At 37.3% G+C, this 17,275-nt stretch overlaps 1 protein-coding gene across 2 annotated transcripts; it reads left to right on the top strand.

Moving 5' to 3' along the window:
- Positions 1-1,965: 1,965 nt before the first annotated feature.
- On the top strand, positions 1,966-16,868 carry susd5 (sushi domain containing 5). 2 transcript variants are annotated; one of them, XM_078954617.1, is made up of 5 exons: positions 1,966-2,082; positions 5,242-5,419; positions 10,336-10,445; positions 11,815-12,003; positions 12,674-16,868. In XM_078954617.1, the coding sequence occupies exons 1-5, from the start codon at positions 2,052-2,054 to the stop codon at positions 14,410-14,412; spliced, it is 2,247 nt and encodes a 748-aa protein (XP_078810743.1). In that variant the 5' UTR covers positions 1,966-2,051; the 3' UTR covers positions 14,413-16,868. The 2 variants fall into 2 exon arrangements, with proteins under 2 accessions (XP_078810743.1, XP_023815901.1); XM_023960133.2 differs by lacking the exon at positions 1,966-2,082 and adding an exon at positions 4,146-4,533.
- The last annotated feature ends 407 nt before the right edge of the window (positions 16,869-17,275 follow it).

Below are 17,275 nucleotides of genomic sequence, written 5' to 3'. Positions count from 1 at the left end.
TTTTTTTTAGAACAAACCAATAAAAGTATCATCTTCTACAACAGAGTAGAAGTAAATTCTGAATTTTTCAACAAATATTATTGGTAGTAAGACAAAGACCAGAATGTCCCTTACTTGTCACTGCATCTATAAAAATGAAAAAGGTAGTAAAAACGACCTATATCAATGTAAACAAAAATAAAATATATAAATAGAATTTTTTCTACAAGTAAATAAAAGTTTTATTAACAGTTTAATAAACATCTGTAGGGTTTCATTTTTATAAAAACATTTTATTGTGTATTTTGTGACAAAAAGTAAAACAACATAAATGTGTGACTCTTGCACTGATTTTGTGAATAAGTTGGATTTTTTGTCTTAACTGACTAGGATTTTTTATTATCTGGAATAAAAAAATAATTTCATCCCCAGACCTTTGCACATTCACAGCAGCAAAAACACGCATTACTCATTTAAAACAGCTATATCTGTAATGACGGTATGATCCATTGTTTTTCCACCAAGGATCTCCTTTTAGATAAATTTTAGTTTGTCATCTTTATTAAAGTCCCAACAAGATATTTCTCCAAATCAAGACACTTAATGTGGTTTGCTGTGATTGAGTGTTGACAAAAAATGTGAAAATCAGACAAGTGAATGGAAGTTTCTTGGACTTTTTAAAATGCTTTCCTACTCAGAAAGCTCCTTTTTTTGTAATCTTTATGGTTGAATAATTACTTTACTGATAGAATGAGAAAAATACACCAAACTGAGAGACTCCCCTCCCAGAACAATATTGATTCTTCAGAGTTTGCAGAGAAGTTTGAACTGTCATCTCACATGTTCAACCCTCTGTGCATTGCACAATAATTCCCTCTCACAGTGTCTCATCAAGAGTGGAATGAATTAAATCAGTTCTTTGAATAGCTCCACAGGCACCGGGGCTTGACAGCGGATGGCAGCTGAGTGTTGAATGTGTACTTGTTATTGGAAAACGTCACGCAGGGTCATCTGTCGCATGTACACTTTTTCTTCACAGTCTGTCAGATTGCTGGAAGTCTTGATAAAAGTGGCAACTACAATAGCCAGAAAGCTAATAAATATTTATCCTGTTTTTTGAATCCAGATTACTTTTCTGTTCAATAATGATGACTTGTATGTCTTTAACCCATTTTACCACACAAATAATGCACAAAAGTACTGTACGACAACATTTTTTGTTTGTTTGAGAAAATCAGGTTTGCATCATTTGTGCACAGTCTTCACATGTCTTTCAAACTGATTCTAAAAGTCCTCCACTAAAAAGTGACGAACATTGTTCAGTGAGATAAACAAGACTTTTGCTGTTTGAGACATATGTGACGAATACGTGCAGAGCAGCTCATGGGCCCGAAATTCAACACTTCTCATTTCCTGTGTGCAGCTTTCACCTCTGTGTTTTCAAAACTATTCCTGTTTTTCAGGAACCCACACTTCTTTTCAGTTTTAGGAGGCTGTTGCCATGGAAACAAGGCTATTTCTCACTGTGGCCTCCATCACTATGACCAGTGGTTTCACTGTGAGTCACCTGGACACTTCACGGTGACAGGCCTCGTCTTGCATCGGAAGTTGCTGGTTTCGCTGATGTGCAGAGCAGTCTTGATGTTGGACAGGGATGAGTGCACGTATGTTTACTTCCTCAGCACAGATTGTTAAATGTGTGCGTTCTGGAAGTCCTGTGAGATTATTACACGTGTGTGCGATGTCTGGGTGCGCTTCTGTCTGCTGACAGACTCCCCCTGGACACCTGCACAAAACATAATTCTCACCAGGTTCTCACAGGGGCATCAGGTGCGAATTACCGCTTTCTCGCCATTGCTCTTTTCTCCCCTGTGTGACCCCCCCCCCCAACCTTTCCTGAAATAGTCATGAGTCAGGATCCCAGCCCACCTGATGTCCTCACTGAAACCTCTATGAAACTTAGCGGTGTGAGAGTGCAGAGGGGGACTGTGGCAGGAGAGAACTGAGGGGGATGACTGGGATTTAAGTTTGGGGCCAACTCCAGGAAACAGGAAGTGCAGAGAATAACAAAAATGAAAAGTGTGAAAAACCAAAAGGAAACAAGTAAGTGTGAATCAGCAAGCAAAAAAATGTTACTGCTTCAGGGATTTCGGCAATTTCAGATTCAGAAATGTTGTACAGAATGCAAATAAAAACTAATTGTTGTAAGTTTTGAATTTTTGCAAACTATATTGATATTGATGAAGATTCTCATTTATCCAGACAGTATTGTCTTAAGGTTGAGTCATGGCATCTAGATTAAAAATCTGTTCCCACATTCATGCAAGTGGCTTGCAATGCTTGTCTTGCATTTTTTTTAATCTCCATCACTTATTTTATTTCAGACCTTGTTCATGTCAGTTTGTTCTGTTTCCTTTGCTTGAATCCCACCTGCTTTGTGTTTGGTTTATTACCTCACCGCCGTGTTCTGTTGGCCATGACTCACTTTGGATTTAAATGCCTTTCGCCAGATTATCTTTGTAACAGCCAGTTGTGTTTTTATCCTGCCTGTTCCTGCTTTCTGCCTTTAGGCACATCACTTATTTTCCTCCATGCCTGGTTTTATGGACGTCTTTAATCTTTTCTGTTACTTGTCTGCCTCTGCTGAATGTAACCCTGAATCTGACCCACTTAACCTTTATCTTTTGGATTTCAGCTGTCTGTGGTTTGTGCTGTGTAGTCTGTCTTGTCACAAATGTTTTAACGGATGTTTAAACTGGTTTTTTTCTGCTCATTTGGCTTCACGTATAGTTGTTTACCCATACATTTCAGATTTCGTCTCAGAAATAAACTCTGACGGCATCAACTTGAACATTTGTTCCATTTATAGTTGGTGTGGTGTAATTTATATGCTGTAAATGCATCTTATTTATGTTCTTGCTGGTCATGTGGAAGCTTATCTTTGCGTCCAGACTGACTAAGAACAATGCTTATAAGCTCCAAAAAGATTCAGCTCTATCTACAAAACCAGTGCACAGAAGCGTCCACACTTAACCTTGATGGACTCAGGTTTGGAAAAACCACAAAAAGTTTTTTTTTAGGAAACATTGCAGCTCTTTTCAAACGCCTTTTAGACAATTTACGTAAAATAACATACCGGTAAATCAAATAAATTAAAAGGTAAATTAAAACTGAAATGCTTTTAAAAAACTGTTTAGAAAAGCAAACTACTGAAACAGGCTGGGAGAAACAATTCTGTTTTAAATGTTGAATTCTTGCTTGTGTCAGTTTCAAGTTATTTTAGTGACTATTGTGGATTTTGATTAAAGAACAATTCTTCCCAGGTCTGTGAACCAGATTTCCATTCTACAAGTGAACCTCACTGCCTTAAGGAAGCTTGACGGCTTTCCAAAAGCAACACAATAGTTCAGACTAACTGTATTTTTTTTTAAATTGATCCTAGCTTCTTATTACTGTAAAATCTCATTTAATATTTAATTGACATGTAGAAAAAATGGTGTGTAACTGTGATGGATTGTTTCAGTTTCCAAAAAGTGTTATTGTAAAGGGACATTTGCCTTCTTGTGGAGAACATTTTTAATCAATACAGAAGGAAATGCTGAATTACTTTGTCAGGAATCATTACAGCAATGATCCAGGTGAAGATGAAAAGCTGGCATAACAAATGCTTGTTTTAGGAGGTTTGAAATCTGACTAAATGAAATGTGATTCATCTATGCATATTTTGCATTTTTAAAGTTGAACATCTCAACTTTCAGTGTTTAGACAAAAAACTTTACGAGTTTGTGGGGTTTTCTCCTTTTTAGATAGATAGATAGATAGATAGATAGATAGATAGATAGATAGATAGATAGATAGATAGATAGATAGATAGATAGATAGATAGATAGATAGATAGATAGATAGATAGATAGATAGATAGATAGATAGATAGATAGATAGATAGATAGATAGATAGATAGATAGATAGATAGATAGATAGATAGATAGATAGATAGATAGATAGATAGATAGATAGATAGATTGATAGATAGATAGATTTCATTGAGGCTTTTTCCAGCCTGTTTCCATGCAGGGTGCAGGGTGGGTGAGACTTCAGACTCTCGGTCCATCCGTCCTTCCCTCCGCCCTGTTCCCACCCTGAGAGTTTGCGCTGTGACGTATTTACTGACAGGAGGGCGCGAGTTTTCACACAGGTGCCTCATCTGCTTGCCAGTGCGACTATTCGTGAAGATAAACCGCGCCTCTTCGCTCTTGAGAACATCCTCACTAGTTGAACAAGAAGATCATACTTTTTTGCGGCTCAGAGACCAGGACAGAGCAGGACTTTGTTCTTGATTGTTTATTTGATCTTCAAACTTTTGGAGACAGAAAAGTTTTTGGATTCATTCCCTCGTTAAAAAAGAAAACAAAAAAGGAAAGGAAAGGAGCGCACAGAGTCAAAGTTTTTGTCTAGTGAGGAAACCATGCGGAATCGTTTTAACGTAAATGTGGCAGCTTTGCTCTTTGGATGCCTGGTTTGCCTTGTTGTGACCTCTATTGTGAATGCAGATGGTAAGTAGGAATTTTGAAACATGCAAACAAAACAACACGCAAGAATGCAAAAAGAGAGCAGTATTACTACTGACGGCATTTCAATATCTACATAACAATTTGGTGCTGATGTTGTTGCGCACCGCTGAAAGTGCGCACATGCTCATGAGCGTTGTGAGCGTTGTATTATCTGCAGTAACATTAGGTTAGTACTCTGTAGGTTAGTATGTTCAGACAAGTAAACGTGTCAAGTTAAACAAATCAATGCGTAAAAAGTGCGGAAACAGTGGCCAAAGGTTTAGTTGCGCGCAGACCCCTAATCTGAATCCTTTTGTTCCGTTTTTACTCTACAGATTTCTACAGCTGCTTCAGGAAAGTTAATTACGTGATAAATCTGATAATGAACCTCAACTACTGGTAGTTAACTAGTCACTGAAGGATTGCTCTTCATGTGCACTCACCACAAACGTTTTTTATCCTGAATAATCTTTAAGAAAGACTCAGACATTTTCCCACCACTGGAACTGTCTTCTTGAAAATTTAAAAGGCACTTCTGTTCAAATATAAGGTATTTTAATGATAAATATAGGAAACCTGTACATATAAAATAAAGAACACCTTTTTAATGTAATATATATTTTGCAAAAAAAGTGGCAACAAAGCAATGATTTTTTTATTTTGTACTATTTTCTACTCAGAGAATTTATCTGGCTCTTCGTTTTCGATCAGGTGGAGTGTTTGTTTTGGACCTGAGGAACTCCTCCGGATTTAAAGGCTTCAGTGTTGCTGAAAAGGCCTGTGCCTCAAAAAGTGCCCGCCTGGCATCCCTGGATGAGCTCCTCCATGCTGTGGTGCAGTGCTTCTTCTCAGAGTGCACCCGCGGGTGGCTGCATGGAGGAACGGTTGGGTAAGAGGTTTTTTTTTAAGACGTGCAAAAAATAAAAAAACCAACAAAAGAAAGTCAAATTTGAAATATCAGGTGAGGTCAAGGGTCATTTGGTTAAGTGTAGTTCTGTGTGTCAGAGGGGAAGAAAGGATCTGAAGAGAGTGACAGAGTTTGGGAAAACGCAAAGAGGATAGAGGAGCAGCACATTTTCAGGACAAAAAATTAAGAATAAACAGAGGAGGAGATGGAGAAAGACTCCTCTGTTTCCTCCCAGAGGAGGAGGGAATTTTGAGCCAGAGTGTCATGTCTACAACTGCCTCCATTTACACCCTTCATCTCCACGGCAACATGACAATCAGTTTTCATCACTTAGAGACAGAAAAAGAGATGTTTGATTTGAACTAGGGAAAGACAGGCACGCTTTAAAGCTTACAGTTTGTCCTGTTTTAAATATACACATTTGTATAGCATGTCAGTTTAACCCCTTAGGTTTGAGGAAGCATGATTGAACTTTGACTAACTTACATTTTTAATTATTTTAATATTAATATTAAGAGATAAATTATCTTTCATATCAAATTAAATAAATATTAATAGTAAATGTAAACACCTACATTATAGGTCGAGGGTCATGTTTCTTTTTGACAGTTTGTCATTTTCAAATAAACAGAATATAATTTTTTTCTGTGTTTTCTCCTGCAGCTGCGCTGCTTCCAATAAATGCTTTAAGGGATCCCCAGAGGTCCTCCGTGAGACAGCTCTGCCTGTTAAAAAAGAAAAATCAAATAAGTACTGTCATTGTAAATAACACAAAACCATCACACAAAAGGAAGGTTTGAAAGAAGAAAAAAAAAAAGAAGAAATCAATAAAGTAAAAAAAAAAACAGGACTGAACATAAACCATAGTCTTGATTTTACTAGACCTTCAGTTAGGGCAGGAGACTGGACTTATTTTTTTAATCTTCACAAGATTGAAAGAATAAATATGCATCAGTTAAAAATGGCATGTTTTATGTCGCTTCACAACTTTCTCAAGGGCTAAAGTGCTTTACAGTCACACTCCCACACTGATGGCTGCTTTGCTGCTGAACACCGGCGCCAACCTGTAACCACCAGGAGCAATGTGGGGATCAGTGTCTTGCCCAAGGACACTTTGACACATGGGTGGGCAAGGCGGGAACCAAAACTAAAATTCTAAAAATAAAGTATTTTAAAATAACTTTCAAAAACTACAGTGTTCTCTAAACTCTCGCTGTTTTAACACCAGGATGAGGCTGTGGTCACTTCAAATGCCTCTTCTCTCCACTGCTTCCATCATCATTCACACTTGTTTCCCATGTTTCACAGTGTCTCAACCCTCTCTTCACCATAGGTCAGGACCTCATGCCCGTCCTTGTTTAATGACTCACAATGATAAAGTTCGGCGTGTTGAATTCCACACAACACAAACTGCTAGATTAAATTTGTATGCATTTAGGAACTTTAAAAATGCTCCACAAGTGACCTGGTGTATTGCTTTAAAAGAGTCTGACTCACATGTCTCCTTGCCTGTTCATTGTACATTTGCTGCCCTAAAAAGTGAATTTACATGATATTACTAAAATCCAATTCTTTCCTTTAAGATCTGTCTGTCTTTTGCCCTTATAAGCTGATGTAAGTGTGGCACATGCCTTCCTCGTGAGTCAGTGCAGGTCCCACTGTTTTGATTCTTTCCAGGAGTCTGATGCTTTGATAAGTCCAGTCATTCACACACATGTGCACAGTGTCAAGGGTTGACAAGTCTTTTCTTTTCCTAAACCTATTTATGACTACGTATTTCTTCTTTCCACTGTATGTTTTAATATCTTCTAAATCTGGAGTTACTCTAATTATTTATTTCTCTTTTTTTCCACTTTTTATTCACATAGCAATATGTTTTTATTATGAGATGTGTTATTTACACATTTTTAGTTTGTTTTTATTTTTTAAAGACATTTGAAGGTTTCTTCCCCAATATTTGCAATCTTACCTTTTTAATCATTTTATTTACAAGTAATTTTGTGTGTCTGAATCGTTCTGTGCTGCTTTGAAGTTGGCTCTTTGAGTCTTTTTTTTAAGAACTCTGAAAGAACATATTGAGTAGCTATGGCAATAGCAATTGAGTTTCTTTGCTAGTTTCTATGCTAGCTTGCATTCATTTTAGTTCAAAATTAAGATTTTCTTTTCAGTCATCAGATTCATCAGTTTTATCTTACATCAGCTGACACCCATATCGCACGCTGAAATAAAGAAAAATAATATTTGAACAAAGCAATGATCAGGAGAAAGCTGCACTTCTCAAATATACAAACACACATCTATAAGCCTGAAACAGCAGCTTTGCATCCAAGAAAGACTTTAGAAACTAACATCTTTTATTTTTTTCATTAGTTGCAATATAAATTTTATATTGGCAATGCCAGCTAAGACATATTATAATAAACCGTTAATCTTCAAATGGTAATACTGTTACAGCTTTAAAAAAAATATTCAAATATTAAAAATCGTTTGTAGTCAAATTACTTTTGAAGCCAGTCCCCTGCAGGAACTAAGTGGGTTTTGGTTTTTAATGCTCTTTAAGTATTTTCTCTTTAGTTGAGCTGAGTATTTGCTGCACTCCTCACTGAAAGCTCTCTTCTTTCTTTAGGGTTTCCTCCATATCAATAATGACTTATTTATGTCAACCCTGTTTGTTTTCCTAGTAACAAGACACTTATTCTATTTTAAATTATGCCCGACAACTATTGCTCAATTTCTTTTTATAATATGTTGAAAAATGAGCCAAGGAAGATACCAGGGTTAAAATGGGGTTCTAAAGACAGTGCAGAATCCTTGGATGATCATAGAGAGGGTTCAAAAGCTCTGGTGTTTTTATTCTGGAGGATAAAATGCAAAAATCTGTTCCAGTGCAGGGACCAACACATTTTAAAATTAATACGTTCTAAAATTGTACTTCTTTCATTAACAAAGTAGTTTAGTTTCACATTGTACTTTTTGCAATGTTTGACTTAACATCTGTTTAGAAATGAGAATACTACAAGAGAACAACAGCTCAACATGTAATAGTTTAACGCAAAGACCACGAAGGGCAAAAAATCCATTTTTACTCCCTTTTTGCTTCATTTCAGCTTAAAAGACTCAGCCAAATTCCCTGTTAGGCTTATTTATGATACTTTTTTTTTTTGCTCTTCAGATCTGTTTTTTCACAGAACCCAAATCTGTCTGTCCTGTTGTTGTGGGTATTGCACTTTTGACCTGCATTTTTAAGGCAGAATTTTCTTGTTTTCATCTTTTTGAGACTCTCAGGCCTCAGGTTCTCTTTTACATGTCTGTTTTTTCTTTTTGTCAAAGTAGATTTACACTTTTTTTTTTTAATCTTTGTGGACTTCATTGGTTTCAGCTCAAAATCCTTCATTTGAATATTTTTGTGCTTTTCCAAAATCAAACTATTTTAAATTCGCTGACATTTCTTTTGTGTTGTGTTGACCCCGTCTTACTTTCTCAGTACAAATCTTGTTTTAAAGTCACTTTGGATAAAGTGTCCGTCAGGCGAATAAATATGAAATCTAGTTTACAGCTAGAAGTAGGAGTACCACAGAAACAGAGACTCAGGAAAAATATGCACATTTACCAAAAAACGTGTTGCTGCTTTTGGCAGGATTACCGAAACTCACTTCACAGCTGTTTTAACAACGGTTTGTTGGTCCAGATCGCTGTCCTGACTGATTCCCATTAGCTTTGTGGTACATTTCCTCCTCATTTTCCTTTGTCCGTTCTTGGAAAATCAGTGAAGTTCACCAAGAACCTTTACCCCATAAGTCTTTGAAATTTGATATTTGAGGTTTCATACACATATTTCTTGTCATGGGTGCCTTTCATTTTATGTTTTTGTCTAACTGATTTGGTTTTCTTAACTCGCTTCATGGTGTATTTTATATCTTAAACTTTAGGATATAGAAATACCATCAAGAGAGGTAAAAAGACTTTAGCATGTAAAGTTTTTATAAGTTGAATCTGTGAAAGCCACTTTAAAAAAAAGTGATCTTTAGCGGCAGTGGCTTGAGCAGGTTGGCCAAGATCAAAGGGTTGGCGGTTCGATCCCCGCTCCCCCCAGTCAACTGTTGTTGTGTTCCTGGGCAAGACACTTCAACCCCCCTGCCTCCAGTGTTGCTCCACATGTGTGTGCATGTTCATCAATGTCCCTGTGATGGTCAGTCTGCCCCAGGGCAGCTGTGACTACACCTGTAGTTCACCATCACCAAGTGTGAATGAGGCCAAAGAATCTGTGTGTATCGACCACTTTTTGTCATTTTCTTCCATTTTCCTCAGTTTGAGAGCCTTACTATAAAACATTCAAGGCAAGAAATGCTTAAAATATATTCCTCCTGTTTGCTTTTGGCTTTAAATCTGTGATATTTTCTTTTATCTGTATAGAAGTTTGTCTCTGTGCCTGGGCTAAAGTTGGTTCTTTCCAAAAACATTTTCACCAAAATCCCTCAAAAGCAGTATTCATACACACTGTAATTTTATTTTTATTATTTATTTTTATTTGTAAGAGGAATTTTCATGAGTCAAATGGAGCTTCAGAAACACATTTTTCTCATTTTCAAAATAGCAACTGCCTCTAAAACCATTCAGTTTCCATGTTTTGCATGTTTTTACAGCACATCTTTCTTACATCTTAAGAAATCCTCCATTATGGGGTTGCTGTAGATGAAAGACGCCTTCAAAACCTCCAAGGAGAAAGTTAACTATGAAAAATTCATCATAACAAAGGCATAAACCGACATTCAGTCTCAGCGGAAAAAGAAACATAAAGAATTCTTGGAAAAGCAGCTGTAATGGGGGAAGCCATGAAATATTTGAAATAAACAAGTCCTTTTCTGTTTGAGTGTCTTACCTGCACCCTGTGTCTGCAGGACCACCGTGTGTAATGTCGCAGGTGGCTCGCTGAGAGCGGTAGACGTGAGGACAGAAAACGCCACGGAGGACGCTGCACACCTGGATGCTTTCTGCATCCAAGACAAGGGTCAGTAAATGGTCACAAAACAGGTTAATTAGGCTGCAGAATAATGGACCCAGCGAAGGCCTCAGAGATTGTGAGCTTAATTAAGAAGATGCACTCACTGATGTACATTCACGGTTGAGGTGTTTGTCTATAAAAGGTGACTACATCCTTCTTACTTTGAGTATGTGACATAAAGTGATCCAAAAATGAATCCAATTCATGCACAACAGATCTTTGACTCTTCTGACCTTCTGGAGAGGATTCATTCGCACAAACCTTACAAAAAAGGGGACGAAAGTAAAACATTTTGTAGAGAGATGACCTTTAGAATTGTTGCTGCACTTAATACTGTTTTTGTGTTCATGAAAGCTATTGAAATAAGGTACTAAACAAATTTTTATTCAAAGTAACATAAGAAATTATGCAAAAGCAAATGAATATATGAAAAAATTAAAAAAAAAAAGTAACAAAAAATACTTTTGAGGATTTGATTAGTAAATATATACATTTTATGTTGCAGCTGTATCTGATGCAGTATCTTAAAGTCTTGCATTTAGATTATTATATCAAGCATTCACATAAATTGTTTTATTATTAATAATGCATTTATCAGAACCCATGTGTAACAGAAAATCATCACAAATCTGTTATGTGATCCCTTTGGTCTGTGGTATATTCCACATCTTTTATTTAAAGAAAAATGGGTATGGGTTCTTAAGGGGCAATGAGAAATGCACAGTTTTGGCACCAAAGTATAATGTTTAAAACATTTCCAATGAATTTTGTTACTGTTGTTTGTTTACTGAAATTTTTTATGTGCTTTGGTAAAAAAAGCTATTAAAACTTCTTTTGTATGTCTGTTATCTACCCCAAAGCATATAAGAAAAATTAAATGTACATCTTCTTTGTTTGGCAACAGATCATGGAAAGTTATTAATTTTTCAAGTAAAATGTTCAACTGTATGTTGTTTGGAGCAGATACACTTTGTTGCATACTGTGTTCGCATTTGTGTTTAGCACTGCATAAAAAAATAAGAACATTTTTTTTAAAGTTTGAGAAAGGTTAAAAGGAGAAATATGTAAAATGGTATTACACAATTGTGAAAGTGTTTATCTTATAATTACAAAACCAAAATTTATTAATACATTTAGGCAACAGGACATTTTTGTTCTAAATTTGAGTTGTTTCATTGGAAAATTAGTCACGGTAATTGCAAAAACTTTTATTTTTGTTTGCTTCTTGCTTGTGCATGTTTACAAATGGTTAATTACTCTATTTTTTTACACATTAAATAAAATTGTCATCTGTTTTAGAAATATAAATATATGTTTTTTGACATTTAAATAATTGCTGTTTCATTGCAAATGGGGGTGGTTATTGTTGCTTCAGCTACACCCTGTGGGGACCCGCCATCCTTTCCCTACGCTCGTCTGCAGGAGCACTCCGGGTTTGAGACCGGAGATGAGCTGCTGTACACGTGCGCGCCGGGTTATGCGATGCCCGGAGGAGACACTTCCTTCAGCCTGCTGTGTGACAGCTGTGGGGAGTGGTACGGGACAGTGCAGATCTGTGTCAAAGGTAATCAATGTTTTTTTTTAAGAAAACAAGATATGGAAAAATAGAAAAACTAAAAATAGGTGTAAAAGAAAATCAATGATTGTTCTGCTTCTTCTAGTCTCCATCCATGTTGTTAAAATTAAGGTTTGAACCATGAATCAATGTATCAATTTATATTCCTACAATCAAACCAGATTGATCTGTTTGAGGCAATGTTAATTGAATCGACCTATACCACTTTAAAAATGCTTCAAAATAAAATAAATCAACTACATTTAAAATAGGAAAATATCATTTGGCTCAAGCCATCATTACAGTCCAATATGTGGGAACACTTTGAATCTTGCAAAGACCATGACAACAGCAGGCTGAACTTTATGAAACTAAAATATGAATGGATTTACCATTTACATATTTAATTTATTCTTGATTATCTTGCAAGAAACAAAAAAGGAAATGCAAAACCTCACCTGCAATGTTCAGTACCAGGTATTTATCTCTGAATCACACTATCAACCAGTTTTGGTTAAAGATGTCTTGGATTGAATCGAATTGTTCAAAATGAACCAATATCGACTGTGAATTGTATCAGAAAGCAAAAATTGTGATTATGACACCCTTAGTTAAAATTGCTTTGTATTCTTTAGAATTGTTTATTTATTTGTTTTTTTGTTTTTTATAATTTTTTCAGATCAGACTGAAAGCCATGTAGACTATGAGGACAAGTACTCAGATTCCTATGGAGATGCAGATCATAGCCTCGAGAGTCAAGAAGAGGTGCATGGAGAAACCCACCAACATGGTGGAAGGATTTTGGAGCGGCAAGAGTCAACACTCCCGGTGAAAGTTCAACAAAAACAGCATCGAGAACCTGACATAAGAGGCAAGGTGACTTTCCATTCCAGGCAACCTGAAGGAGTAGTAGAGGAAGGAGCTAAACAAGAGGCTTCTGACCATCATCTCATCGGGCATCCGAGGCAGGAGCAGGAGAAAAGCGAGGTGGTGAGAACTGAAACAGCTGCAGCAACAGAGGAACCTGTGTCTGTTCTTTCCCAAAAACACATGTTCTGGTTTCCCTCTGAGGCCTTCCAAGAGGAAGGATATCCTGTCTCCACTGACTCATCAACACAGACAACACAGAGGACCTCTGGGGCTCTATCTGAGGAGAGTAAGGAACACAACAGTCAAGAGGTGCCTGACCATCAGCAGTCTATCAATGTTGACCACCACCACGACGATGGAGAAGACGATAACAACCGTGATAAAGGTGATACTGATGATCACGACCATTATGACGACCCTGACAGCCATCAGGAGGAAGATCAGGATGATCATACGAAGCACCCGGCTCTCCACGAGGATTTGGAACGACCGGACCACCCCACCACCAGCCGTGAGGACCATGACGACCATTATGACATGGGAGAACACGAGGAAGAACCTGATCGTGTTCTCTACGGCAGTCGGGAGTACGATGATGGAGATGACACTCCTGATGACCACCACAGCATTGAGGACCATGATGTAGAGCATCCTGATGTCTCTAAGGAGCATCCTGATGACCGTGATGATGTTGATGACCATCACGATGACCATGACGACGATGAGATCCATGATGATCGTGATAGCCATGAAAGTGACGGGGGTCGCCCGCATGATATAATTTCTGTGGCAGCAGAAAAGCACCAGAATGTTACCCAGAGAGGAACAGGAGGAAAGGCCACCAAAGCCGACACCTGGCTGGACAGCTACCCTGTTGCTCGAGAAAAAACAAAAAACGGGGAATCCAAAACAGGCACAAATGTTGTAAAGATGGCAGACAGACCCAATGAGGTGGAAGTCCGTAAACCGGTTCCCAGCTCACAAATCGAGCACGACTCTACTGGCAGGGGGCATGAACTAGATCAAGGCGGGGTGGGAAAGGTGCAACTTGGTGCAGCAGGTACTCCTGCTGCCTTCCCTGACCTATTAGAGCCCTCTGACTCCCCCTCGTACTCTGACACCTTGGATTATGACACACAGCAGGCGGCTCCCACCCGCTCCTGGCTGGATGATCTCACTGAGCAGCCTTTTCAGGATCATGGCCCCGCTCCTCCAGTGCACAACGGTGAGGCCTTCACCGGAGTGATGGGGGGGCAAACGGTGCACAACCTACCTGGCGAAGCCGGAGAGAGAGGCGAGTTGGAAGGAGACATGAGGGGGACCATGTGCACGGGGGAAAACTGCCCTCCTCCACCTCCAGTCCCCTCCGGCCGAGGCCCCAAGGTGGCTGCCATCATTGTGGCGGTGTGCGCTGTTGCCACGGCAGTCATGGTTGGGGTGTGGTGCTACCGACGGCAGCAACAAAAAAGCTCAGCCTACGAAATGAATGGGAAGGGCCAAAGTCAAATCACGCAGAGCCAACAGATAGAGATGCAGCAAAAGGTGTAGGAGCGCGGAAAGAGGACCCAAACTGCAGAAAAACAAGACTTACTGCCAAATCCATCCATCTTTCTCGATATGACCCACCATTATTTCTATATTTCTCCATCTAGCTGGACACATCATTAAACTGTGGCTCAACTCCAGATACTGACATAAATGAAATTTGGTATGTATGAAAAACAGAACATAATATATAGGAAACAGAGACTATAAGGCTCTTGGACACTGTGGTGAAGATTGTGTTCGCCTGCTTTTTATTTTGTTTATTCTACTACTGTACTTAACGTTTCTCATCATAGACGTCAATATTTATTCACCTTTTTCTTAGTCTGTCTTTTGGAAAATATTTCCTGAAAATATTTGTCTGGTGTCATAACTCAGCGTTTTTCTAGCAGCATTTTGAACAAAAAATAACAAACTAAGAGGCGCCTTAGCCTGTGTCTGGGAAGCTAGGAACAAAAGTAATAATCACAAGGAGAAAGCTATGATAAATTTCATTGATTCCTCTGTAGATCTTGACAAACAGTTGAAAAAAGTGCTTAAATTAATTTGTGTCTCATTTTTGTGCAATCTGTTGACGTATATATTTTTAAGTTTCGAATGCATGTACCTCTGGGATTTAAACAACAGCGAGTGGTGCTGCCATGGCAATAAAAACCTTCGTCTTGAGGTTCCAGTGTAATACTCAGATTTCCATGTATAATATATCCCCTTGATGATTCTGTAATAGAAATGTAAGCTTTAAAACACTAGATTTGGGATCCTAAGGCTGGAACTTTTTTCGATATTCTTCACCTTTTCTGCTTTTCCATCAGCTTTTTTCTGAGATATTTTAGCCCGTTTGCCCCGAGGGACTCCACTAGAGGCAATATCTCCTCTTAGCACAGAATCTTTCAGGCTCTTTCACCTCCCTAATGAGGTGAGAACATCTTTGAAAGTGTTTTGATTTTGTCCTTTTTTATGGCATATGCTGTTCATAAACAGGTAAAATTCATCCTCTGGAAGACAATAAGGAACTATTTGGTTATTTTATCTTTGATTAGCGTAGAAACTTCAAGATTTTCTTGAAATTTAAATAAATGGATTTTTTTTGTATGGAAATTTTAGTTTTCAAGTTTTGTCTTAAAAACAAATCGATGATAGCGCTAAAATGCAAATCACATCAACAAATCAATCAAAGCAATAACAAATTAAAGATCACAATGTGATTTGCACTTCAGTGCTACCGTATAAAACAGAACGAGAAAAGAAATATACATTTATGATATTTATTTTTTTCTCTTTACAAGACAGTATAGATTTGCTGTGATGTCACAAAATATAAAAACTTTCAGCAATATAACATTTTGCTTAAAAAAGTTGACTTGAGGGTATGTTAAAAAGAAAAAGAGGAGAAAAATGTGAAGACAACAGCAGGACTGCCAAACCAAAACAAAAAGAAACTGAAGTGAGTTGACGCTGAAAAAAAAGTTCTTCAGATGTGTTTAAAACACAGTTTTTAAACTCACTTTGGCTTTTTTTCCCCCTTTGGTTCATTGATTATCACAAAAATACACCATTTTGAAAATACTCTTATGTCACAAAAACAATGAAGCTAAAGAAAAATATTTCCTGCTTTTCAGTCATAAGAACACTAAAGAAAAGGATACATTTCACTCATTTTTTTCCCTGCAAAATGAAAAAAACAAAATGCTTTCTAGCCATCGATTTATGTTATTATCTTATACTGGATTTATATTACTGATTCAGAGAAACATAAAAATATATTTATTGTGCTTCAACTTTGCATAAACAGCTATTTATGCGTTCTAAACTACACCAGACATTTACACTATACATCATGGCAACCATATAAAGTTCTATAGTAAATCAAATAAAGTTATTCTATCTGATCTATTTCATTGTTCATGATGTAGCCAGAATAATTTGTCTGTCAGTGATGATGACATTTTCAACACGTTAAATTTAAAATCTAACGTTTTTCATAATGATTTATGTGAAATTTGTTTTGGGAATATTTTATATTTAGGTCTAATATAGAGTTATAACATTTTGCTAAAATGTTTTTGAAATTGAATATGGGAGTGAAAACAGAATTTCCAATAATGGATTTTTTTGAAGCAAATTGAAAGCGACTTTTGTAAATATTTCTGTAAATATGACTGTAATAACTTACTGGATGTACTGCTTCAGAGTAGTATTCAACAAATATGGTGTAATTAAAAAGAAATCATAAAAGTTTTAAATTTGTCACAACCATTCAAAAATGTTGTAATACACAGGTTAGTTATTATAATGTTATCGTTCAGTTTCAGGATGATTCAGAGAAAACTATTAAAAGTATCAAACTATAATGTTTGTAAAATATTTTGCTTTTAAAAAGTGTTGCTTCTTTGGTGTCAAGATGAAATGTAAACTGTACGTGTGTCCTGACAGTATCAATAAATGTCTTATAAAAAGTGTTTTACTCTTTAATGGGTTGGAGATTTCTTTGGAAGAGATTAGTAGAAAATCTGTCAAAGATTTGTTGGTCACAGTCATTTTCCTAAACGATTAAGAAAAGGAGAGTTTAAAATAAAGGAGGAAGTCATAAACAAAATAGTCAGAAGAGAACAGTAAAGGAGCTGCAGAGGGAATGCCCCCCCCCCCCCCCCCCCCCCCGCCCCGCCGCCGCGCTGCCCCTTTGGGCTTCCAACATCGCTGTGTGACAAACTGCACTGAGACTCAATGTTCAAACATTGTTACACAATTCTGAGCTCAGCTCTTCGTTTTTCCTTTTTGAGCCTCCCAGGGAAAATCTGCAAACTGGAACAAAAAAGGATGTGATCAGTTCTGTTTTTCTAGAATAAGAAAACATGGAAATGGTTCA

Source organism: Oryzias latipes, chromosome 11 (assembly GCF_053564925.1).
Source record: "Oryzias latipes strain Hd-rR chromosome 11, Olatipes_Hd-rR_3.1".
Classification (NCBI taxonomy): Eukaryota; Metazoa; Chordata; class Actinopteri; order Beloniformes; family Adrianichthyidae; genus Oryzias; species Oryzias latipes.
This window is presented reverse-complemented; position numbering and strand designations above follow the sequence as displayed.

What these genes read in the sequence shown, in the direction of transcription:
- susd5 (XM_023960133.2), top strand. Translation starts at nt 4,446, where the DNA reads ATGCGGAATCGTTTTAACGTAAATGTGGCAGCTTTGCTCTTTGGATGC. An exon ending in CTCTATTGTGAATGCAGATG is followed by an intron (nt 4,534 to 5,241) that starts GTAAGTAGGAAT and finishes GTTTTCGATCAG; the next exon opens with GTGGAGTGTTTGTTTTGGAC. An exon ending in CTGCATGGAGGAACGGTTGG is followed by an intron (nt 5,420 to 10,335) that starts GTAAGAGGTTTT and finishes CTGTGTCTGCAG; the next exon opens with GACCACCGTGTGTAATGTCG.